Here is a 25,353-nt window from a genome sequence, read left to right as displayed (position 1 = left end):
TTCTTTGCCTTGATTGTCTTCTTCGATTTTTCGGGCTCCTTGTCCTTCTGAAAAAACTTTGTCAGTTGAGGGCCCAGTGGACTTAGCTTCGCAGGTAAGGATTCAGTCATTACCTTCAGAATTTCCTCAACGACAGCAGCAGAAGGTGATGCGGGGGTTTCTTCTGCTTCGGATATTTGTGGCTTCGGAGAAGAAGCTGTCCTTTTCTTCGGAATTTTCTTCTTTGGTTCTTTTTCTTCATTCACGGCCTCAATTATCCTTTTTCTTTTTTGACCCCCAGCACCTTTGTTCAGGTTTTCATAATCAGGGTAATCAAAGCCCAAGGCGTCCAACACTCGATTTAGCCTTCGTTTCGGACGGGTGCCGAAGGCTGCGGTCATCAGTTGATCTTCTTTTTTGGAATAATTGCCAAGTATCTCATTACACATTGCTTCAATTGTTTCCAGCCACTCTTGGCAAGGTGTTTTAAAGTATTTCTTAAATTTGAAATAGTAAGGCAAACGCACAAGTTCACCTTCTTTCTTTTTCCCCTTCAGCTTCGGCATTTCCCATTCTTTTAAACTAGGAAAAACTTGGAAAGCCAAGAACTCCTGAACCAGGTCTCTTGTACTAATATGCTCTGCAACAATTCTGAATTCATCCATTGCTTTTTGTGTGGTACCGTCTACTGACATGTTGCAGAGAGGCTGGGTCTCTCCGAAGATTAGTTCGAGTGGACTTTGCACGAGCTTCTCCTTGTCATCATTAACCTTGACATAGAACCACTCGGATTTCCACCCTGCTGCCCATTTACTCCGATAGCTGATTACAGGAAACTTCGTAGTTTTCCGATAAGCAAAATTGTAGCAGCCAAAATTGTCATGCAATCCATCCTTTCTAGCCTTCGTCTGGTAATGCAGCTCGTGAACCCGGCAAAAGCTGTCCGCAAATGGCTCCACTGCTTGGCTTCGGAGTGCCCAGATATAAACACTGAACCTAACGATAGCGTTAGGGGTCAGTTGGTGAAAATAGATACCGAACCTCTTCAGCACCTCTGCAATAATCCCATGAAGGGGGAATCTTAATCCAGCCTTTAAAAAGCTCTTAAAAATGACAATTTCATCCTTTTCCGGCTTCGGGGTAGTCTCTTCTCCCCCGAAGCGTAATAGCTTCTTCTGATCCTCATTGAAAAAGCCTGATTTTACCATTTTGGAGAGATCAGCCCTCGAAACGGTAGATTTTCCAAAGTCCAAGTGGCTGGGCTTGCTTGGCATGGCAATACGATAATCGTCTTCGGGATCAGTTTCCTCAATAACTTCTTCTTCCACTCCGGCAACTGCTTGTTTTGCTTGTTCTGCATCTTCACTAGGGATCTCTTCAGAAACCACCAGCCCGGATCGTTGCATGGCTTCGGAGATGGGAACAGTCTCCGAAGCTTCAGTTTCGCCCCCCTCACGCTCAACCCTGGCGGTAGAACGCACTCTGGCCATTTCACTATGAACTTGCGAAACTTTAATACTTTCTTCCTCCGAAGCAGGTTTCAAGCTGGAGCTTCGTTCGATTCCGACAGACAAGCTTCGGCGATGGTTAAAAATTTTGGCAGCAAAACAGTACAAATAGCAATGAATGCTGTGGTAACTTAACACCTACTCGTTTGTTTATATAGTGCTGCAGGTAAGAAGGCGAAGCGCCAGAATTTTTACACCAGGCGGACACCCGCTCGCACTCGCTGCGTGGTGGACCGCAGAGACCGAACAGTAACTCTGCAAGGTGGGGCCGCTACACGTTGGGAGATTGAATCGTTTCTCGACAACGAGCTCAGGGAAGGTGTTTTTCAGACCTTCGGCGCTCCGAAGCTTAAGAGACTTTTTTCACGGATCAAGCTCGTTACGAAAAACGATCTAGCACCGCGAAAGGGGCTACTGTTGGGTTTATGCTTCGTCGCCGAAGGTCTTATAGGAAGAAGTGGTCCTCGCCTGAAACTGTTTGTATAAGATAGCCGAAGGTTCCTCTTCGTGAAGCTTCGGCATTACAAACCGACTTAAAGATAGAATGACCTTTTAGTCCATAAAGGTCTGAGTCAATATTGTAAGTTTTTATAAGGGGCATACTTGTAATTCCTCACAGGCTGCGTCCTGTGCCTATAAATAGTGAACAGTATTCCGTTATTGTTCACGCATTCTGATAATTGCAACCGCATCTCTCGGAATTCAACCTTTGCCAAGGCATAGGTATTATTGTATTTAATGATTCAATATAATAAATAAATATAATATAATTAGTCTATGATTTATTCACTCATTTTATACCTTTTTGTATCATCTTATAAATGTCTATTGAAGTTTTATTACGAAGGTTTAACTTCGTAATTATACTCTTATCAACCTTCGTCCAAGATCTATTATCCCGAAGGGAATAATGTTTTAAGGACGAAGGACGTTATTATTTAACATTTTATGTTGCCTTGCTCTTGATTCATAGCATTTGAGAGCAAGTCTCCAACAACATGTGATGGTGACTTATTTGTGTGCCAAATTTATGTCGATGACATAATATTTGGTTCTACTAACCAAAAGTCTTGTGAGGAGTTTAGCAGGGTGATGACTCAAAAATTTGAGATGTCGATGATGGGCGAGTTGAACTACTTCCTTGGGTTCCAAGTGAAGCAACTCAAGGACGACACCTTCATCTCTCAAACGAAGTACACGCAAGACTTGCTCAAGCGGTTTGGGATGAAGGACGCCAAGCCCGCAAAGACTCCAATGGGAACCGACGGACATGTCGACCTCAACAAAGGAGGTAAGTCCGTTGATCAAAAGGCATACCGGTCTATGATAGGGTCTTTACTTTATTTATGTGCTAGTAGACCGGATATTATGCTTAGCGTATGCATGTGTGCTAGATTTCAATCCGACCCAAGAGAGTGTCACCTTGTGGCCGTTAAGCGAATTCTTAGATATTTAGTTGCTACGCCTTGCTTCGGGATCTAGTATCCAAAGGGGTCTACCTTTGACTTAATTGGATATTCAGACTCTGATTATGCTGGATGTAAGGTCGATAGGAAGAGTACATCAGGGACGTGCCTATTCCTAGGAAGGTCCCTGGTGTTCTGGAGTTCTAAGAAACAAACTTTCGTTGCCCTATCCACCGCTGAGGCCGAGTACGTTGCCGCAGGACAGTGTTGCGCGCAACTACTTTGGATGAGGCAAACCCTCAGGGACTTTGGCTACAATCTGAGCAAAGTCCCACTCCTATGTGACAATGAGAGTGCTATCCGCATGGCGGACAATCCTATTGAACACAGTCGCACAAAGCACATTGACATCCGGCATCACTTTTTGAGAGACCACCAGCAAAAGGGAGATATCGAAGTGTTTTATGTTAGCACCGAGAACCAGCTAGCCGATATCTTTACCAAGCCTTTAGATGAGAAGACCTTTTGCAGGCTGTGTAGTGAGCTAAATGTCCTAGATTCACGGAACTTGGATTGATTTATAGCATACATGTGTTTATGCTTTTGATCATGTTCCTTTATGCACTTTATTGCTTATTTATGGTGCTCAAGTTGTGCAAAGGATCCCCGGACCTCACAAGTCCATGTGCGAATGATGCACATACTTAGGGGGAGAAATGCTACAACTTGACCCTTTGAGACTAACCGTGTGCTTGAGTTTTCTTAATTTAGTCTCAAAGGTGGATTGAAAGGGAAAGGTGAACTTGGACCATGCAAGACTTCCACTGCACTCCGATGAGAGGGTAACTCACTCCAAGTTCATCTTCATATTCTTATTGCCTTTTTTATTCTTATTTGAAGATTTTGGTGAGGCAATGGGGTTTAAGGGCCAAGATTGATCCTGTTTTGGTGCTTGATGCCAAAGGGGGAGAAAATAAGGCCAAAGCAAGAAATAGATCAGCTACCACTTGAGAATTTTGAAAATAATAGAATTAGAGCTTTTGGTTTGTCAAAATACTCTTATTGTCTCTTATTGTCAAAAGTTGGTCTCTTGTGGGGAAAATGGTTGATTATGGGAAAAAGGGGGAGTTTTTGAATTCTTGATCAATTTCTCTTGGAATACCTCTCTCTATGCCTCAACAAGTGTGTTTGACTTAGAGATAGGAAATTGAGTTTGATTTGCAAAAACAAACCAAGTGGTGGCAAAGAATGATCCAAATATGCCAAATTTTAATCAAAACAAATTTGTGTTCTCATTTGCATTGATATTGCACTTCTTTTAGTTGCTTTTTGTTGTGTTGGCATAAATCACCAAAAAGGGGGAGATTGAAAGGGAAATGTGCCCTTGGGCCATTTCTAAGTATTTTGGTGATCAAGTGCCAACACAAATGGTTTAAGTGTGAAACTATGCCAAATGGTGGAAGAAGTGCAAAGTCAACACAAAGGTATGATTCTAGACTTAGTACATTGGTTTTTGTGTACTAACATATTTGTCTAAGTGCTAGAATCAGAGAAAATACAATTGGAAAAGACTTGGCTCGAGCAGCCAAGACTCTGCTCAGTCTGGGTGCACCGGACTGTCCGGTGGTGCACCGGACAGTGTCCGGTGTGCCAGGCTAGCGTCTGGTCAACTAGCTGCTCTCGGGTCTCGACGGCGGCGTACGGCTATAAATCACCGGACTGTCTGGTGGTGCACCGGACTGTGTCCGGTGAGTCGTCTGCAGCGAAGTCGCCGCTCTTGGGAACCAAGTCAACAGCGTACGACTATAATTCACCGGACTATCCGGTGAGGCACTGGACTGTCTGGTGAGCCAACGGTCGGGCGCGCCAATGGTCGGCCGCACAATCCGCGCGTGACGCGTGGCCGAGCCAACGGTCGGATGGGAGCACCGGACTGTCCGATGCGCCAACGGCTCCAAGTCTTCAACGGTCGGCTGCGCCAGAATAGGAAAGAAATCCGCACCGGACAGTGTCCGGTGGTGCACCGGACTGTCCGGTGCGCCAGTCGACAGAAGGCAAGAATTGCCTTCCTGGATTGCTCTCAACGGCTCCTAGCTGCCTTGAGGCTATAAAAGGGACCCCTAGGCGCATGGAGGAGTACACCAAGCATCCCTTGAGCATTCCTAAGCACCAAGACTTCATTTCCACGCATTCGATTCTTTGTGATAGCAACTAGAGCTCCATTTGAGTAGAGAACTTTGCGAGTTGTGTTGAGAGCTCAAGTTGTGACTTGTGTGCGTATTGTTGCTCTGATTTTGTGTCTTGTGTGTGTTGCTCATCCCATCCTTACTTCCGTGCTTTTTTGTGACAATCAAATTGTAAGGGCGAGAGGCTCCAAGTTGTGGAGATTCCTCGCAAGCGGGATATAGAGAAACGAAAGCAAAACACCGTGGTATTCAAGTGAGTCTTTGGACCGCTTGAAAGGGGTTGAGTGCAACCTTCGTCCGTTGGGACGCCACAACGTGGAGTAGGCAAGTGTTGGACTTGGCCGAACCACAGGATAAACCACTGTGCCTCTCTGTGTTGATCTCTTTGTGGTTATTGTGTTTTGCAAGAACTCATCTCTAGCCACTTGGCTTCATTGCTCTAACACTTAATCAAGTTTGTGGCTTTAAGTTTAAGTTTTTACAGGATCACCTATTCACCCCCCTCTAGGTGCTCTCATCTTGGAGTTCAAAGAAACAAACTTCTGTTGCCCTATCCACCGCTGAGGCCGAGTATGTTGCCGCAGGACAGTGTTGCGCGCAACTACTTTGGATGAGGCAAACCCTCCGAGACTTTGGCTACAATCTGAACAAAGTCCCACTCCTATGTGACAATGAGAGTGCAACCCGCATGGTGAATAATCCTATTGAACACAGCCGCACTAAGCACATAGACATCCTGCATCACTTCCTGAGAGACCACCAGCAAAAGGGGGATATCGAAGTGTACCATATCAACACCGAAAACTAGCTAGCCGATATCTTCACCAAGCCTTTAGATGAGAAAAGGTTTTGCAGGTTGCGTAGTGAGCTAAATGTCTTAGATTCGCGTAACTTGGATTGATCTATAGCATACATGTGTTTTATGCCTTTGATCATGTTCATTTATGCATTCAATCTATTTCATTTGTGGTGCTCAAGTTGTAAACATGATCCCCGGACCTCACAAGTCCATGTGCAAGAGATGCACTTATTTAGGGGGAGGCATGTTACAACTTGACACTTTGAGACTAATCTGTGTATTTGAGTTCCTGATTTAGTCTCAAAAGTGGATTGAAAGGGAAAGGTGAACTTGGACCATGCAAAGACTTCCACTGCACTTCGGTAATAATTCCAAGTTCATATCTATGCTCTCATTGCCTTTTGCTCTTAGTTGACAATTTTGGTGAGGCAATGGGGTTAAAAGGCCAAGAATGATCCCGTTTTGGTGCTTAATGCCAAAGTGGGAGAAATTAAAGGCCAAAGCAAATGGATCAGCTACCACTTGAGAATTTTTAAAATAGTAGAGTTAGAACCTTTGATTTATTCAAAATACTCTTATTGTCTCTTATTGTCAAAAGTTGGTCTCTTATGGGGAGAACGTTTGATTATGGGAAAAAGGGGGAGTTTTTGGATCTTTGATCAATTTCTCTTGGAATACCTCTCTTTATGCCTCAACAAGTGTGTTTGACTTAGAGATAGGAAATTGAATTTGATTTGCAAAAACAAACCAAGTGGTGGCAAAGAATGATCCAAATATGCCAGATTTGAATCAAAAACAATTCTTGTTCTCAATCGCGTTGATGTTGCACTTCTTTTAGTTGCTTTTTGATGTGTTGGCATAAATCACCAAAAAGGGGGAGATTGAAAGGGAAATGTGCCCTTGGGCCATTTCCAAAGTGTTTTGGTGATTAAGTGTCCAACACATTCTCTCTAAGTGCTAACTTGTGCCAAAGAGTGAAGAAGTGTAAATCATATTACAAGGTACGTTTCTAGACTTAGTACATTGATTTAAGTACTAATGTATTGTGTCTAAGTGCTAGAAACAGGAGAAATTGGTTTGGAATGGAGTTGGCTGTGTACAACCAAAATGCAGCTCGGTCTGGGTGCACCGGACAGTGTCCGGTGAGCCAGACCAGCCTCCGGTGAACAGGCTTCTCTCGGGACTTGACGGTGGCGTACGACTATAAATCACCGGACTGTCCGGTGGTGCACTGGACTGTCCGGTGAGTCGTCCGCGGCGAAGCCATCGCTCTCGGGAAACGTTCAACGGCGTACGGCTAAAATTCACCGGACTGTCCGGTGAGCCAACGGTCGACTGCGCCAACGGTCGGCCGCGCGATCCGTGCGCGACGCGTGGGCGCGCCAATGGTCAGCAGGGGCACCGGACTGTCCGGTGTGCACCGGACAGTATCCGGTGCGCCAACTGCTAGAAAGCTGCAACGGTCGGATGCGCTAGAAAAGGAAGAAGATCGCGCACCGGACAGCTACAGAAACTGTCCGGTGGCGCACCGGACTGTCCGGTGCGCCACCCGACAGAAGGCAAGATTTGCCTTCCAAAGTTGCCTCCAACGGCTCCTAGCTGTCTTGGGGCTATAAAAGGGACCCCTAGGCGCATGGAGGAGTCATCTAAGCATTCTTTGATCATTCCTAAGCACCAAGACTCCATTCTCACGCGTTCGATTCTTTGTGATAGTGATTTGAGCTCCATTTGAGTAGAAAACTCCTCGCATTGTGTTTTGAGCTCAAGTTGTGGCTTGTGTGTGTGTGACCGTGCTCTTGTTTTGAGTCTTGTGTGTGTTGCTCTCCCCTCCCTTACTTCCGTGCTTATTTGTGATCATCAAGTGTAAGGGCGAGAGGCCCCAAGTTGTGGAGATTCCTCGTGAAGGGAGAAAGTATAAGAAAGGAAAACACCGTGGTATTCAAGTTGATCATTGGATCACTTGAAAGGGGTTGAGTGCAACCCTCGTCCATTGGGACGCCACAACGTGGAGTAGGCAAGTGTTATACTTGGCCGAACCACAGGATAACTCGCGTGTCTCTTGTGATTGTTTTTCTGTGTGATTATTGTGATTCGCAAGAGCTCGCTCAATAGCCACTTGGTTTTATCATTCTAACTCTTAACCAAGTTTTGTGGCTATTAGTTGTTGAATTTTACAGGATCACCTATTCACCCCCCTCTAGGTGCTCTCAAATTCGTATATTACTTGCCTATGCTACTTACCAAGGCTTTAAGCTATATCAAATGGACGTGAAGAGTGCCTTCCTCAATGAACCAATCAAGGAAGAGGTCTATGTTGAGCAACCTCCAAGCTTTGAAGATAGTGAGTATCCTAACCATGTGTATAAACTCTCTAAGGCGCTTTATGGGCTCAAGCAAGCCCCAAGAGCATGGTATGAATGCCTAAGACATTTTCTTATCACTAATGGCTTCAAAGTCAGCAAAGCCAATCCTACTCTCTTTACTAAAACCATTGCAAAAGATTTGTTTGTATGCCAAATTTATGTTGATGATATTATATTTGGCTACTAACAAATCTACTTGTGAAGAGTTTAGTAGGATGATGGTTCAAAAATTCGAGATGTCTATGATGGGGGAGTTGAAGTATTTTCTAGTATTTCAAGTCAAGCAACTCCAAGAGGGCACCTTTATCAGCCAAACAAAGTACATCTAAGACATACTCACCAAGTTTGGAATGAAGGATGCCAAACCCATCAAGACACCCATGGGAACCAATGGGCATCTCAACCTCGACACGGGAGGTAAATCCGTAGATCAAAAGGTATACCGGTCGATGATAGGATCTTTACTCTATTTATGTGCATCTCGACCGGATATTATGCTTTCCGTATGCATGTGTGGAAGGTTCGAAGCCGATCCTAAGGAAATTCACCTTAGGACCGTGAAGAGAATCTTGAGATATTTAGTTCATACACCTAAGTTTGGTCTTTGGTACCCCAAGGGATCCTCGTTTGATTTATTAGGATATTTCAATGCTGATTGGGTAGGGTGTAAAATTGATAGGAAGAGCACATCAGGGACTTGTCAATTTCTAGGGAGATCCCTGGTGTCTTGGGCTTCAAAGAAACAAAACTCAGTAGCTCTTTCTACCACCGAAGCCGAATATATTGCCGCAGGCCATTGTTGCGCGCAATTGCTTTGGATGAGGCAAACCCTTAGGGACTATGGCTACAAATTTAGCAAAGTCCCTCTCCTATGTGATAATGAGAGTGCAATCCTCATGGCGGATAATCCCGTTCCTACTTTCCTTTTTAAAGGTCTTCCTCTCTCTACTAGGATTGACTCGCTTAGAAGTCGAGGGGGTCCCATTTCCATTCCTTTGCCAAAGACCCTAACGACAGCTTGAACTACCTCAAAGATTTGTCTCATTGATCCAAAAAGAAAGGAAAGAAGAGGATTCCTGGGAAGGATAGAGTATATCAGCAGGTTCATCGCACAGCTCACTCCAAAAAGGATTTGAGTGGAAGGTTGAGCGCCCCTTAACGTTATGAGCACAGCCGCACTAAGCACATAGCCATTTGGTATCACTTTTTGAGAGATCACCAACAAAGGGGGGATATCGAGATAGAATATATTAACACCAAAGATCAATTAGCTGATATCTTTACCAAACCACTAGATGAGAAAACCTTCACCGGACTTAGGAATGACCTAACATTCTTGATTCTCGGAATTTTGATTGATACTTTGCACACATCGCTCATTTATATACTTTTGATCGTATCTCTTTTATGTCTATGACTAATGTGTTTTTAAGAGTATTTTCATGCTTACTCATAGAATTGAAAGGGAAATGGAGTATTCGGCAAAGACGACGCTTCCACTCAACTCCATCGATATTATCTACTCTTTGCCAGTATTCCGCATAGTTCTTCACTTTGGTATAATCTTTCACTCATATTTATTTGTTTGCCATTGGAAAGTAAAAGGACTTATATTTCACTCACAAGTATCCGTTTTTGGCGATTCATGCCAAAGAGGGAGAAAGTATTAGCCCAAAGCAAATGGACCGCACCACCACCGAATTTTAAAAATGAAGTTTTCAAATTGGTATCTTAATGTGTTTTCAAAAGGGGAGAAAGTTCTAGTATCTTCAAAAATTTGTAAAACCCTCTTGAACACTAAGAGGAGAATTTCATTGAGGGGGGAGTTTTGTTTAAGTCAAAGGAAAAGCATTTGAAACAGGGGGAGAAAATTTCAAATCTTGAAAATGCTTCTTTTAATTTTATTCATATACCTTTGACTATTTGCAAAAAGTTTTGAAAAGAATTTTACAAAGAATTTGCAAAACAAAACTTGTGGTGCAAGCATGGTCCAAAATTTTAAATAAGAAGAAAACCATCCATGCATATCTAGTAGAAATAATTATTGGTTTTATTCCAAGCAACCTTTGCACTTACCTTATGCAAACTAGTTCAATTCTGCACTTTTATATTTGCTTTGGTTTGTGTTGGCGTCAATCACCAAAAAGGGGGAGATTGAAAGGGAAATAGGGTCAAACCTTTTTCCTAAATGATTTTGGTGGTTGAATTGCCCAACACAAATTATTGGACTAACTAGTTTGCTCTAGATTATGAGTTCTACAGGTGCCAAAGGTTCAACACAAACCAATAAAAAGTCCAAGAAAGGGTTCAAATAAAAAGAGCAAAAGACAACCGAAGGTTGACCGAGTTTGGCGCACCGGACTGTCCGGTGTGCCACCGGACAGTGTCCGGTGCACCAGGGAGATCCTCTCTGAACTACTCAGCTTCAGGAATTTGGGGAGCCACTCCACTATATTTCACCAGACTGTCCGGTGTAACACCAGAGCAACGGCTAACTGCGCCAACGATCGTCTGCAAAAGTCTACAGTGAACAGTGAACAGTGCAACTGCGAGCGCAGAAGTCAGAGCAGGCGCCAGAAGGCACACCGGACAGTGAACAGTGACTGTCCGGTGCACCACCGGACTGTCCGGTGGCCCCACAAGTCAGAGCTCCAACGGTCGAACCCTAACGGTTGGGTGACGTGGCTGGCGCACCGGACAGTGTCCGGTGGCGCACCGGACTGTCCGGTGCGCCATACGACAGCAGCCATCCCCAACAGCCACTTTGGTGGTTGGGGCTATAAATACCCCCCAACCACCACACTTCAAGGCATCCAAGTTTTCAGCCAACACATTCAATACAAGAGCTATAGCATTCAATACAAGACATAATTAGAGTGAATCAAAATCTCTCCAAGTCCCAATTCCATTCAAAGCAATAATGACTAGAAGAGAGAGTTTTGCCGTGTTTATTTGAGCTCTTGCACTTGGATCGCTTTTCTTCTTCTCCATTCTTGTTCCCGCAACATTTGTAATCAAAGCAAGAGACACCAATTGTGTGGTAGTCCTTGTGGGGACTAAGTGTCCTGATTGATTGAGAAGAGAAGCTCACTCGGTCTAAGTGACCGTTTGAGAGAGGGAAAGGGTTGTAAGAGACCGGTCTTTGTGACCACCTCAACGGGAGTAGGTTTGCAAGAACCGAACCTCGGTAAAACAAATCACCGTGTTATACTCTTCATTTGCTTGTGATTTGTTTTCGCGCTCTCTTTCGGACTCGATTTTATTTCTAACGCTAACCCCGGCTTGTAGTTGTGTTTAAAGTTTATAAATTTCAGATTCCACCTATTCACCCCCCTCTAGGCGACTTTCACTTATACTTAAGAAGGCCACAAGACAACACATTACACATAATTTTAAAAAGTAAAAATTATATAGGTATAAACATTTCAAGATATATCATACATCACATACAAATAAGTGAATAACAATTTGATTGCATCACACATTTAGTTTACATAATCAAATAGTCAAACTTTTGAATTCATAAAGTTTGGTATTCATTTTTTTGGTATTTCGCTTCGGTATACGGTGAAAACCGATTACGATACTGAATACCAAAATTCTCAGATCTAAAAACCGAAACCGAACCGAACTACCAAAAAACCGAAATTTCGGTTCGGTACAGTTCGGTTTTCGGTTTACGGTAAAAAATGCTCACCCCTAAAAATGGGCCTTGATTTAATGAGTTTAAAGAGGGGTCTGACCGCATCCGGTGTCCAATTACTTTTATAAAGGTTGTTTATGGTATTGGTGTTCATGGCTTTGAGGGTGAGCTAGAAATCCCATTTACAACCAAGAGTTTATGTGTGTCGCGAAATGATGCCCGGTCCGTGGGACCCTACCTTACGGGGGAAGGGGGTGTCAGAAGGGAACCACTCGAGTGGATCCTGCGTCCGACTCTAGACTGACCCACCATAAATAGCTGGTCGCATTTAACCACGCTTGGCACTGAGCCACATCGCATTAATGGCCCTCGGGTCGCGTAGCATTCATGATCTACGAGTCTCCCAGACTACGACGCATTAATGACCCGCACATCCATCGGCCTATGGCGTACTCATGGACTATCAGCCTAGGCCTAATTGTGCGGACCTCTAGCAGGACACTACACGACGGGCCGCGTCGAGCCCCAGTCTACAGATGCCAGAGGTCGGTATAGCCAAAATGATGGTGCCTAGGACCATCACAGCCCCGCGTCATATGCCATGGTAAAATACGAAATAGCCAAACAATCTCGGGCCCCACGAATATGCTTGGCTTTACCCCGGATAGAACGCAGATTTTATCCCTGCCTTACAGCTCCTTCCCATGGAAGCCACCCCCTCTCATCGCTGTCCTAAAATTAAAATTTGGCCACACTTAGAGTGTTTAGGGTCTCAAAAGAAATTTTTACTCTAACAATTAAGTCTTAAATAATGCTATTTAGAAAATAAATTATGTTATTAGAAAGTAAATAGTTTGAGGATAAGATTGTAATATATGGGTACTATATTTAGGAACCGAGACCGAGTTCTATAATTATTTGATGATTAATTAGGATCGCAGATAGAGAGTGTTTTATGATTTTAAATCCTATATTTTAAAATAAGGCCATGATGCAGTTAGGCCGATTCTAGCAGATTATTCAAAGTTTAATCGTATACACTATTTTGTATTGTTTTGTACTGTAGAATGTACCGTAGATCAAGTTTGAATCCGCTTCAGCGCGGTCCGGTGGTCGAAGAATAAAATTGTGGTTCAAAGGTGGATAGCGTCCTGCGAGCAGCCCACTAGGCAAGCCAAAACTGGGCCGAACCGATGCCATCCTGTTCTTTCTTGCTCGGACAAAAGCCCGCTTCCAGCCTACGACTCACGACTGTACTCCGGACCGGCGCATCGGTTGCCTACGACTGTGCGGTCGAAGAAAGAAATTAATGAAACGGCAGTCGCAACTCGCAAGCAAATCGAACGAACCCAGCCGAAGCGCGAGCTGAGCAAGGCGGAGGCGGCGGGACCGGCGATGGAGCGGCTGCAGCGGATCTTTGGCGCCTCCGGCATGGGGCAGCCGCCGACGGACTCGCCGCTGCTCGACTCCTCCGAGCAGGTCTACATCTCCTCCCTCGCGCTTCTCAAGATGCTCAAGCACGGTGCGTAGATCCTCCCTCTCTTCCCCGTCCCTTCCCTGTAACCCTAGGGTCAGGGACTCAGGGTTCGTCTCTGCTCCCCCCGCTTTCGTTCGCGCTCGGGGACTGACGCGTGGTTTCGGACTTCGGTCGCAGGGAGGGCCGGCGTGCCCATGGAGGTCATGGGTCTCATGCTCGGCGAGTTCGTCGATGACTACACCGTCAGGGTCGTCGACGTCTTCGCCATGCCGCAGAGCGGGACTGGGGTCAGCGTCGAGGCCGTCGACCACGTCTTCCAGACAAACATGCTTGACATGCTCAAGCAGACCGGCAGGTAGGGTTCCGCTGATGATTCTCTCAGTCGATCTGTAATGCATTGTTTTTCTTTTCTTTTATCTCTTGGTTTTATTGGTTCACATTGAGTGCTTGATTTGCTCGTACTATTTAGTAAAATTGTGTAGGATCATGCCCTTGAACTGCACCGAGGTCCAGATATGTGTCTGTTGGTTGCAATGCTGTTCCTTGTTTGGATTAATTTGAGGCTGCTTTGCTGCTTCCTGCTTGTGCATAGTAATTTCGAAGTGTCACAATCTGTGCTCACCAGATGAATTTTTCAGTGATGGCATCGCCAATGCCACTACTCATAGTACTACCTTGGTAAAAACACTCTACACATTTAACTTCGCATGGTCTTTGATATGTCCTTGACCACTAATTTCTAATAGACTATATTCTTAAAATTGAGAGAGGGTAAATGTCTATATCTTGATGCTTTCATTACCCATGTGCTTTTGTTCATTACAAGTTACCCACAAACATTTTACCATTGTGGTGCCCACCATGGTTTTTAAAGCGGTAAGGCGAGACAAGGCGGTGGACCTCCGCCTGGACGCCTAGGCGATGCCTTAAGAACAGTGGTGCCCACAAGTTATATAGTTTTAATCCTGATGGACTTTCTGCACAAATGATTTGAATAATGATAGTGTTGTAGAAGTCTGTGATCACAATCCTTCAAAATATCACTCATAAGGCATACCCATGTGATTTTGTTCATTACATGCTAGTCTTACCTGATTTTTTAAATTGTGTAACCTACTTAGTTGCTATTCAACTGGAATATTTTAGAAGAGTTCTCGCCATTTTTCTTGATACATCAATTATGCTCCTTTATTTTTAAGTATTTCTTGATACATCAATTATTATCTACACTTTTTAAGTACACAAACAGTGAGAGGTTGTGGCTCATACACGATTCACACCATCTTGTGTACCATAAAATTAATGAACTATGTTTTATGTTGGCCATAAATCTCTTTGGTTAATGCTTAAGTCTTACTCTGGAATGCAAGTGGGTTCTCCTGTGCGAAACAACCTGCTTAAAATGGTCCATCTGACTCTAAAAGTGTGGCCGATTTGTGGGTTCAGTGACAGACTCACTTGCATCTGTAGTATTAATGAATAATTGTTTTAACTCTGTTGTATTCTGTAGGAAAACAAGTATGTTGAGATTTTTTTCCCCTTTTACAGGCCAGAAATGGTTGTAGGCTGGTATCACTCACATCCTGGCTTCGGTTGCTGGCTATCAGGCGTTGATATCAATACTCAGCAGGTCTTTACAAATCCACTTGTTTAAAAGGGACCGGTCTATGAAAATAGGATAGCTTCTGTTGTTGCACTGTACTATATGTCATGTCATTATAAATACTGATGTGTTTTTTTAATAAAACATGGATATGATAATATGCTATATGCCTATACTATAACTGATCAACTGGAGGCACTAGGAAGCTTTTCCTTTCCCGCTGTATTGCCTATGTTTTCAATTTCACTACCTTCATTGTGTAGGTTCCATGTCTCCCTGAAAGTTATCGGTGAACTTATCTTGTTGGTAGTTCAGTTAACCTGCATGTTTTGTTCATATAAAAGAAAAATGGAAGAGGTTGGCTAATTATTGATCCCAACTCACTGGAGTTCTTCTCATAACTACCTTTTGTATTTCTGTTCTGTATCTTATGTAAGTGCCAATCATTGCACTCATAGGTCTAAATTTGTTCAATATATAAATATGCAGAGTTTTGAAGCTTTGAACCCCAGGGCAGTTGCTGTTGTGATAGACCCCATCCAGAGTGTGAAGGGGAAGGTGGTTATTGATGCATTCCGCCTAATTAATCCTCAGACCATGATGCTTGGCCAGGAGCCACGGCAGACGACATCAAATGTTGGGCACCTAAATAAGCCATCGATTCAGGTAAATACTTAGTAATATTGTATCTTATGGACTTGTTTTGTTCCGTTGTTAAGAAATAATTTGACCATATCTGTTATTTATCAGGCTCTTATCCATGGGCTGAACAGACACTACTACTCGATTGCAATCAATTACCGAAAAAATGAACTTGAGGAGAAAATGTTGCTGAACTTGCACAAAAAGAAATGGACAGATGGGCTAATTTTGAAGAGGTTTGACACTCATTCAAAAACCAACGAGCAGACTGTCCAGGTGCCTATACCACTCAGCTTCCTTTAGCTGTATACTGAGATGATTGTTTTTCTTGTTATTGACAATCTGCCTATTCTTGTCCAGGAAATGCTAAACCTAGCCATCAAGTACAACAAGGCGGTGCAGGAGGAGGACGAACTGCCACCTGAGAAACTTGCGATAGCAAATGTAGGTCGGCAAGATGCAAAAAAGCATTTGGAAGAGCATGTGTCCAATTTGATGTCATCAAACATAGTTCAGACCCTAGGAACCATGCTCGACACGGTTGTATTTTAGTCTCTACTAATATTGTTGTTCCAAACTGAAACATAGCCCACTCTATCGAAGCATGACACATGCAATGAGCTCGATGCCGGATACATTTTTGGTTCTAAGATTTGTTTACGAATGGATTTGTCTACATTCTGTTGTTAAACTCCCTACCTTTTCTATCAAAGCTTCAGTATGTTCTAGTTATATTTAAGCCAATGTGGGTCCACATTGTCAATTGGGATGTCATTACCCCTGGGAGAAATTGTGTAATGCGATTATATGACTTGTTGCGTGGGCCGCGTGTGATGGCTTATTTTGTTTGTTCCACATGCGTTGGCACCAAGTTTCTCATGCAAATATTTGAGTGATCTTGCAAACTCATCTATTCGGAGCATGGCCTTGAGATGTTAATTGTTTTATGCAAATATTTGAGTGATCTCTGTTTGACTGTTGCTACACCACTTGTTTTATGGTTGTGGTTAATTGTTGTGGTGCCAAGCACGCAACTTGAATAAAATGCCGTGTGCTTCGTTGGAATTGAATTTTATTCTAATAATTATAATAATTTAGACAAAACTAATTAAGTTAATATATTTATTTATGTAATGTATTTGTATGGTATTCTAAATTTTATTAGATAGATAGCTATACACTACATTTATGTTATAAAGAAGTGAGTAGAAGAGTGTGTTATAAATTGTATATTAGAAAAATATAGATCACTAATATTGTTTTTTGTTGTTGTTGAGATCACCTCGTGCACATACTTTTGGAAATGCAACTTATTTTGAATTTAGCAGTTGTTTAAATTTTCTGGGAGTTAATTTTTGGGGCGTTACAACACTGCACCTATTGCTTGTGAGACATGAGCTGCTTACCGAAAGGGCATGTTCTTTAATTCGATTTATTAGTTTATTTTTTTGGTTGAGACCACCTCGTGCACATACTTTTGGAAATGCAACTTTAAAATTTATTTTGAATTTAGCAGTTGGAGAAATTTTCTGGGAGTTACAACACTGCACCTATTGCTTGTGAGAGATGAGCTGATTACCGAAAGGGCATGTTCTTTAATTCGATTTATTTTTTATTTTTTGTCATACCTATTGTTCCATGACTCTGATTGCTGTACTGAATGTCAAGTTTGCCATTGGTGAACCAGTGGTTTGTGAGATTTAAACTAACTAATGAACTGAAGGAAACACACACCTGACTATTGCTACACCACTTGTTTTATGGTTGCGGTGCCAAGCACGCAACTTGAATAAATGCCGTGTGCTATGCAATCCTTTAGGCCCTGTTTGGAACTGTAGTATTTTTGCAGTTTTGAAGAAATACTATGGTATTTGATGATACTATAGTATTGGAACACAAAAGGTGTTTGGTTTGTACAGACAAAACACAGTTTTAAATACCATGGTTTACCTAAAACCGTGGTATTTTTGGAGTTTTCGAAACTCCACTCAGGACCTCAGTTTTCTTCTGCTCTCTACATATACTTTGTTTTTCCCATGGAACCAAACAGATCTCAGTTTTAAGCAATACTGTGGTTTTACTGTGGTAAAATAATACCATAGTATTTGTGTCATGTACAATTGTAAACTATAGTATCTCAAAACTACATCATTTTAAAACTGTATTTCCAAACAGGTCCTTAGGGTTTGCAGAGGAAACTTTTTATAGCCACGGTTTTTTTTTTTGAAGTAAATTGTTTTGTGAATTATGAACGTGGTATGGTTTTCTCCGTCGGTCGCGTGTTTCCCCACAGCCACAGGATGAGAAACTAATCGGCGTATTGTTGCTGCCCTTCTGTTCCAACAATTTCTACCTTGAATCTGTTGATAGTTTTCTTAAATATAGTAGTAATGGTTGTTGTGTGTAGTTGAATGATGTGCGAAAGCTGCGTGAAGCCGACGCTACGCTCTGAGTGAGCTCGCCAATTATATTCACGAAACGCACCGTTTCTCCATAAATGGAGCAGCTGACATTCTCGTACTGCCCAGTCATAAATGGACCGCTCTGAGTCTGAGGCATTCACACCGTTTCTCCATAAATGCACCGCTCTGAGGCATCGCTCGCACGCAGTGTTAGGCTAATCACAATGGAGATTTTATAATGTATTTTATGTATTAATTAATCTATCATATCACCTATTTAGATGATATGTCACATCATTTATGAAGAAAATAGTTTTATGGAGTTTTATAAAGATGAAACCATGTTAACTCGTTTATAAGGTTTTAAAAACTATGTTAAATTTTCATTAAGAGTGTTTTGTTTAATCTTCATATAATTGAGTAAATCCTATTGGTTATTTATATGCAGCATTTAAGAAGTACTCCCTCCAGTGCAGTAAAGATAGTTGTTTAGGACATGATTGTGCATACCAAGGAGTGATTAATTATCATAGAGTTTTCCCTGTTTGCCCCTATTAAATAGGGATATGAGTGCATTAATGTCATGAAAACAATCAGCCTTGATTGGTTGCTGCAGCACCTCCAAGGCATTCTAGACTGGAGGTCTCAAGTTCGATTCCTCTTAAGTGCATCTACGCGCTATGACTTCTTTTTGTGCACGCTCGGTCACGCGCAGGATGACTTCTTTTACTATACCGGAGGGAGTATGTCATAATGAAATTGCCTTTTATTTTTAGTATTCGGATAGGATTTCTGTTGGCTTCATCGGGAGGCTCGCGTAGTTTGTTACGTCAACTCCAAAAGGATAAGTTGCATTGGAATCGAGAAAGTTTGGTTCATAATTGCATAAAAGGAGTCAAAATAGTGGCTGCGGCGCGTCGAGGGTTGATATCGAATAACCTTTCGAGCCTTCCCCAATAGATCTCTACATATGAAATAGTGATATAAAACTCTCTATTGAGAGAGGGTGTTTCTGTTTCATTCGTCTATAAAATTGATGTAGCATTTCTGGAAATAGAGATATGAAATTCTTACTGTGATTAGCCTTAGAGTATATTAGGCATATTAACTATCTCTAGTTTAAAGACCAAGAAATATACTTACTGTATCAATGTACATGTAAGTACGTCTTATATTGTAGGAAAAGAGAAAAAATGGTTACTTCTTATGTGGTTGGTTTAAAATTAATTATAATTGCGAGATATACTACTATATATATTCTTTGTGTGGGCTCAATGTGATACATACCACCTTCTCTCTTTCCTTCACACACGCAGCTCACGTACACGCGATGAGCACACCGCGTCGCGGCGGGCAGCACCACGGCGACAAGCGCACCGTGACACGAGCAGCCTCCCGAAACAGCGACGGACACGGCGCAGGCGACTTGAGCTTCGGGTCCACGGCGGGGCCTCGGTTCGCCGTCGCCCCGCCGCGCCCTTGGGCGCCGCCGCCTGAGCACGCGGCCGTCTTCGCGCAGCCACCAGACGATCCGTCGACGTTGACCATGCTGTGGGGACCGCCCGGCGAGGTGCCCGTTGCCGGCTTCGCTGCGGCACCGGAAGGGCGACCGGATGCGTTCGCTGGCAGCGCGTCGTGCCTGCCGCTCGCGAGGCAGGTCGGCGGCCAGCAGGGGGCGCGCAACTTCGTGGTGTCGCCGCTGTCGTTCCACGCGGCGCTCGCGCTGGTGGCCGCGGGCGCGCGGGGCGAGACGCAGCGGGAGCTCCTGCGCTTCTTGGACTCCGAGTCGCTGGGCGAGCTGCACCGCGCCGCGGCGACGGCGCTGGTCGCCCGGCTCAGCGACCTCCCGCAGGCGTCCTTCGCCTGCGGAGTCTGGGTGGACCGGAGCCGCGCGCTCACGCCGGAGTTCATGGACACCGCCGCGTCGCGCTACGCGGCGGTCGCGGAGTCCGTCGACTTCTTGAAGAACTCCGAGGCGGCAAGGCAGCAAGTCAACGACTTCGTGAAAGGAGCAACGAAAGGGCTCATCGGCGACGTCCTGCCTCCCGGCTCCGTCGACTCGTCCACGGCGCTCGTCCTCGCCAACGCCATCTACTTCAAGGGGGCGTGGGCTCGGCCGTTCGATCCGTCGAGAACCATCTTCGCGCCGTTCCATCTCCCCGACGGCGGCACCGTGCGCGTGCCGTTCATGACTACGAGCGGTTTCGAGGACCAGCGGCAGCGGGTTGCCGTGTTCCCCGGATTCAAGGCGCTCAAGCTGCCCTACAAGAACGACGACGGCGCGCAGCAGGACGCGTTCTACATGCTTCTACTCCTCCCCGACGGTGAGACCCTAACCCTCAATGATCTCTATGATAAGGTCGTGTCGTCGCCGGGATTCATCAGGAAGCACACGCCGGTGGACGAGGTCCGGGTCGGGGGGTTCATGGTGCCGAAGTTCAAGTTCACGTTCGAGTTTGAGGCGTCTCACGATATCCAGAAGCTGGGAGTCAACCGAGCCTTTCAAAGAGGTGACTTCTCCGGCATGGTCTCCGGTGGAAACGGGCTCATCATCTCAGGAGTGTACCACAAGGCCACCGTAGAGGTGGACGAGGCCGGCACCGTTGCCGCCGCGGCCACGGCCGAGTTCATGTTTATGTGTGCAAGAATGCATCCACCGCCGGTGGATTTCGTGGCGGACCGGCCGTTTTTGTTCGCCATCGTGGAGAGAAGTGGCGTCGTGCTGTTTCTTGGGCATGTGGTGAACCCTCTGGTTGGGTGATGAATGATAGGAGTGGCAGCTATATTTTGGTCGTTATAGCTTTACCGAAATGACGTTGTTATTTAACAATAAATAAATACCGTCTATTATGTGGTTTATTTTTATGGGAACCTTGAAGATGTTTATCAGAGGTAGTGGCTATGAAGATTTTTGTAATATATGGATGGTGGTTTAATGCTAGAATTGCAATGTCTTAGTGATTTTCCACCTATATCTTAAACTTTCTTTCTATGTTACTTTTATTTCGTTCAAATTTGCATGGACTGTTTTGTAAAACCGTATGCAAGGAGCTATAAGGCCAGAATTGATTCCCCCCCCCCCCCCCCCCATTATCTATAAAAGGAGGAAGAAAGAACTCTTGAGTAACATGGCTGTGCTGGAACAGCAGAATAAAAGAGACCATGTGCCATTAAATTTGAAGAATTTGTGTGAGCTATGTTTGTATAACGAAATCTTTTGAATAAACTGAAACTTAAACAACCACTCACCACAATATTGGATTGTTCATAGAACTAAACACAATGAAACATTCTGCATGATAAGCGCATTTCTTTTCTTTTCCCTTCTCATCCTCTCACCTATATAAATAGCAAAAAAATACACTTAATTCTACTACAGTTCCATGGTACAACTGTGTTACAACTTCCGTGAACTGTCAGTGGTTCACTAGTTCAAAACGTGTTTACAACTCTACAAACAACATAGCAGCGTTGTGAGAGCCCAAGAACAAAAATATGTCAAAATGCCAACAGGCAAAGGCAGCACTAGTCACCAGGCCACACACCAAAGTTTGTCAGATAACATACATTCATATCAGTTAAAGATCAAAGCTCATCCATCGTCTGAACTGGAGGTGGAGTCACATTAGGAGCTGGTGAGGAGCCACTGCCTGTTCTCTCACGGATCTCCCTGTACTCCTGGCATATAGCACACAAGTGACAGAATAAGTGTGTCGTCAAATCGCCACAGGGTGCTTCCTGCATAGGTAAACATTCCAGTGTGAGAAAAAAAATTATATTAACCCCACGGCAGCTACAAGGTGCTTCCTGCATAAGGCATCTAGGTGCGCTAAGGCCCTATTTGGCACGGCTCTGGCTCCTTGGTACAAGTGCGACGGAGCCATTGAGCTATACCAAATGTGGACTAAGTATGCTATGTTTGTTTTGGTACCAAGAGCAACCGTATCATTGACAGTGACTTTGAGCAATGCAATTGCAAACACAATAGCTGTAAAGGGATCCAATAACATGTCCCTAATAATTCTATTTAAACAGATTTATCATCAATTTTAGCTATAGAAAAGGCAATCAACTGTATCGCAGAGCTCACTATTAGAAACAGTGGAGGATGTTGTCATAATGTCCTGTATGAAGCCCTAGTATGCATCTAGTATATTTAAACTAAAACAAAAGTATGCAGCACTGCTCATTTGCCCCTTATAGCAAAATTACAGTAGTTGAGAAAAGGCTGCATGATGTAAAGAAAATTGCCTCTGATTACAAATATGCAGGGGAAGAAAAATCCCAATATAACAACCACAGTGCTTCAAACCACATACCGGAAGATTGTACTTTGTTCTTAGTGCACTGCGATATCCGCAAGCATAACAAGCAACGGCAGATCCTGGAACTGCTAATACTAGACCTCCAGTAAATACACAGCATAGACTTGTGAGAAGGCCCCACAACATGCAATGCGTAGTGCATGATCCAGCAAGAGTTCCAGATCCCAAGAATTGTGCATTCTTTCCAAAAAGGAAACAGGGGCAAATCGCACCAATACAACCTAGAAAAATGGCCACAAAATCCTGTTATGCAGGTAAATGGAACTTTTCAGTAGTTCAGTACTACACGATTATGCATTGGATGGTGAGACCTCCAAACTAGATCGAATAAATATACAATACCCAACAGATAGGTAAAAGAGGTTTTATTCAAGCACAATTCCATATTATTAACACCTTGTTTGGTTGGTCCTGTCACCATGGCTACATTTTGTTGTTGCCTTCTCAGTTGAGCAAATTTATATACTACTGATAAACAAAGGATCAGAAAATAATTGGGAATAAGCATTTTATCCTAATTTTCTATTTTTACTTATTACATGCTGAGGCTTAAAGCTACATATTTTTACTTATAAAATACTGCAGCAGAAACCATAGTACTGCTCTTTTAATGGTCGCATGTTAGGTTGTATATAGTAAATAAGCGCTAAAATGTAGTTCTCTTATTTTCTTTACATACCAAATGTAGCATGTTCTTGTGTTTATGTAGCATGTTCTACAAGAACATGCTACATTTGGTATGTAAAGAAAATAAGGGAACTACATTTTAGCGCTTATTTACTATATACAACCTAACATGCAACCAAATAGCACATTTTATATTTTTCTTCTGTAAATCAAGGATCACAGATTAGAAAGTGGCATACAGCTCTGGGGGTCATCAAAACAGGCACAGATGCCAGATGACCATTGTGTTGGATCCTGGTTTAGTTTAGGGCGCGTAGCATGGTTCTCTTCCACGGCAGGGACACGATCCTCTTCGGTATCTAGGCTGTATAAGGGAATATATTGTGGAGGTACATAGCTTCCTTTTCCAGCCATCCCTGTGAGAAAAAAAAGAGGGTGGTTTCATGAAAAAAAACATTAAGCTTTAGATCGCGTGCATATGATTGTAAACCACAAGAGAACAGAAAACTGGTATGTCCCACTCCCAGAAAATAAAGTAAACATATTGTCTACACGAAGGCAATTGTTGTTTTTGGTTAACTATATATATTCGAAATTTTTCTTATAACCTAGACGATGGGATCCCAGAATTTAACTCCTTTCTCTGGGGAATTGATTCCCATTGTAAAGTGAATCGAGGTGTCCGTTTGGCAAGCTACCTGGGGTCAGGCTGGCGGAGAGGGCGGCACCGACGGAGACAAAGATGAATCAGGTGGTAGATAGGGGGATCGCAGCCAGCTGCAGTCAGGCGCGGGTGGAGAGTGGAAAATGTGAGGAGCAGAAAAAAAATTCAGCTCCCCACGTTGGTAAAATTCCTTCAAATTCTCGAGTGGAGCTGGCCGGCAAAAATGCGTTCTATCAAACAGACGCTAGTTTCACCATCAACAGGCAGGGCAATCAAATCAAATCAAACAAAGAGATGAGTTGCAAATTATAGATGTAAAAGATCATAAACGAAGGAACCTTAACAGATAATTTGATCCCACCTATGTACAGACAGAATAAATGCTATAGTATTACAGAAGATAATAGGAACAATTGGATCTATACCATTAAAAGATCCAAACTTTAGATATATACCATGGACCCCACATGTCATTGACTCATGTGGACCCACATGTAAGTGAGATAGTAATGGTATGGATCCAAAGTGGTGATCTTTTAATGGTATGGATCCAAATTTCCCAAGAGAATAATAATAAGCACAATATAAGAGTACGGAAACGGGGGATTAACATTTGATGTGTAGCTCACCAACCAAAAAAAAAGATGGCAGTCCTTCAAGCTAGGACCCAAAATTTGCTTGCTTGCGCCAACGCGCAGCCTCGTGTTCCCCGATCCCCGGCCCTAAACGTTCGTCCCCAACGAATGCTTCGCCCTGCACATTCAGCGCATGCGTGGGCCGAGCCGGATTCCGGTCGGCAAGGAGTCAGACGATAGCATGGGAGATCTGGGGAAAGCATGAGCATCGGAATGACGCAGCACAGAGACGGCGGATCCAGAGGGGGGAGGAAGGACAGCAAATGAAATGATTGGGAGGCTGGCTGCGAGCCACGCGCCGTACCTGCTCTACGCCCGCCCGGGCAGGAATTCCTCGCGACGGACGGAAAGTGCGGAGGCTGTCCTCCCGAGTCCAAACTCCAAAAAGGCGGCTTCCTTCAGCAGGCGAGGGCAGGGGCAGGGAGAAAGAATGAAGACGCGCAGGGGCCTGGGGGTGACGACGAGGCAAGCTGGCTTCTAGAAAGGTAGCTCTGAGATTCGTGCATGTCGATTCTACTACGAAATCTGTGTGGGGCTCACGAGTTTCGTATAAGAAGAAGATTTGTTAAAACAGCGAAATCAATGGAAGTTTGTTTGAACCAAAGACAACAGCACAAACATTGACAAGGCTCAAACAAACAATCACGCAACAAACAATTTGTTAGTGTTAGAATGTAGAATATAATATAAGTAAATTATCCATATATTTCCATCAGTTTAATCTTTCGGATTAAATTGGTTGGGGTACAGTAACTTAATACGGTATCACGTAGAGATCTCGAGTTCAAATCCTGACTAACACAATTAAATAAAATAATTATTGTTCGCTCAATTAAATAAAATAATTGTTGTTCGCTCCTATATTCTGTGTCAGAGACCCAAAAAGGCTTGACGTGAGAGGAGTGTTATAATATAAGTGAATTATCCACACATTCCCATCAGCTTAAAATTTTGGTTGAATTGATTGGTATATATAACTTAATAATTAGATGATGAAATTCCAATATGCTGAAATTCCAAGTTGTCGCAGCCGGGTCGTCGCCGCATGTGCCCTCAGCTTCGTCGCCGACGGGCTACTGTGCCTGCGTTCTCGA

The 25,353-nt window shown here is 43.7% G+C and overlaps 3 protein-coding genes across 14 annotated transcripts; 2 read left to right on the top strand and 1 right to left on the bottom strand.

The window, feature by feature from the left end:
- The first annotated feature begins 13,206 nt into the window (after window positions 1-13,206).
- On the top strand, window positions 13,207-16,367 carry LOC100217166 (26S proteasome non-ATPase regulatory subunit 14). Its single transcript, NM_001143531.1, is given in 6 exon segments — window positions 13,207-13,406; window positions 13,539-13,716; window positions 14,910-14,991; window positions 15,454-15,630; window positions 15,715-15,882; window positions 15,967-16,367. Coding segments are annotated over 6 exon segments (924 nt in total). The 5' UTR covers window positions 13,207-13,279; the 3' UTR covers window positions 16,159-16,367.
- A 2,936-nt stretch (window positions 16,368-19,303) lies between these two features.
- On the top strand, window positions 19,304-21,009 carry LOC100273136 (uncharacterized). Its single transcript, NM_001147583.1, has one exon. It carries the CDS (start codon window positions 19,339-19,341, stop codon window positions 20,767-20,769), a length of 1,431 nt encoding a protein of 476 aa, NP_001141055.1. The 5' UTR covers window positions 19,304-19,338; the 3' UTR covers window positions 20,770-21,009.
- Window positions 21,010-21,221: 212 nt separating this feature from the next.
- On the bottom strand, window positions 21,222-24,762 carry CNR5 (Cell number regulator 5). 12 transcript variants are annotated; one of them, XM_008656153.4, is made up of 6 exons: window positions 24,564-24,722; window positions 24,254-24,377; window positions 23,659-23,854; window positions 23,200-23,376; window positions 22,328-22,554; window positions 21,222-21,746 (listed from the first exon to the last, which is right to left on the bottom strand). In XM_008656153.4, exons 4-6 carry the CDS (start codon window positions 23,372-23,374, stop codon window positions 21,594-21,596), a joined length of 555 nt encoding a protein of 184 aa, XP_008654375.1. In that variant the 5' UTR covers window positions 23,375-23,376; window positions 23,659-23,854; window positions 24,254-24,377; window positions 24,564-24,722; the 3' UTR covers window positions 21,222-21,593. The 12 variants fall into 12 exon arrangements, with proteins under 12 accessions (XP_008654375.1, XP_008654376.1, XP_035817185.1 ...); XM_008656154.4 differs by having other exon boundaries at window positions 23,659-23,834; XM_035961292.1 differs by having other exon boundaries at window positions 23,659-23,737.
- Window positions 24,763-25,353: the final 591 nt, after the last annotated feature.

Source organism: Zea mays, chromosome 8, assembly GCF_902167145.1.
Source record: "Zea mays cultivar B73 chromosome 8, Zm-B73-REFERENCE-NAM-5.0, whole genome shotgun sequence".
NCBI classification, from domain to species: Eukaryota; Viridiplantae; Streptophyta; class Magnoliopsida; order Poales; family Poaceae; genus Zea; species Zea mays.
Note: the sequence above shows the minus strand (reverse complement) of the source record. Positions and strands in the feature narration are given on the sequence as shown.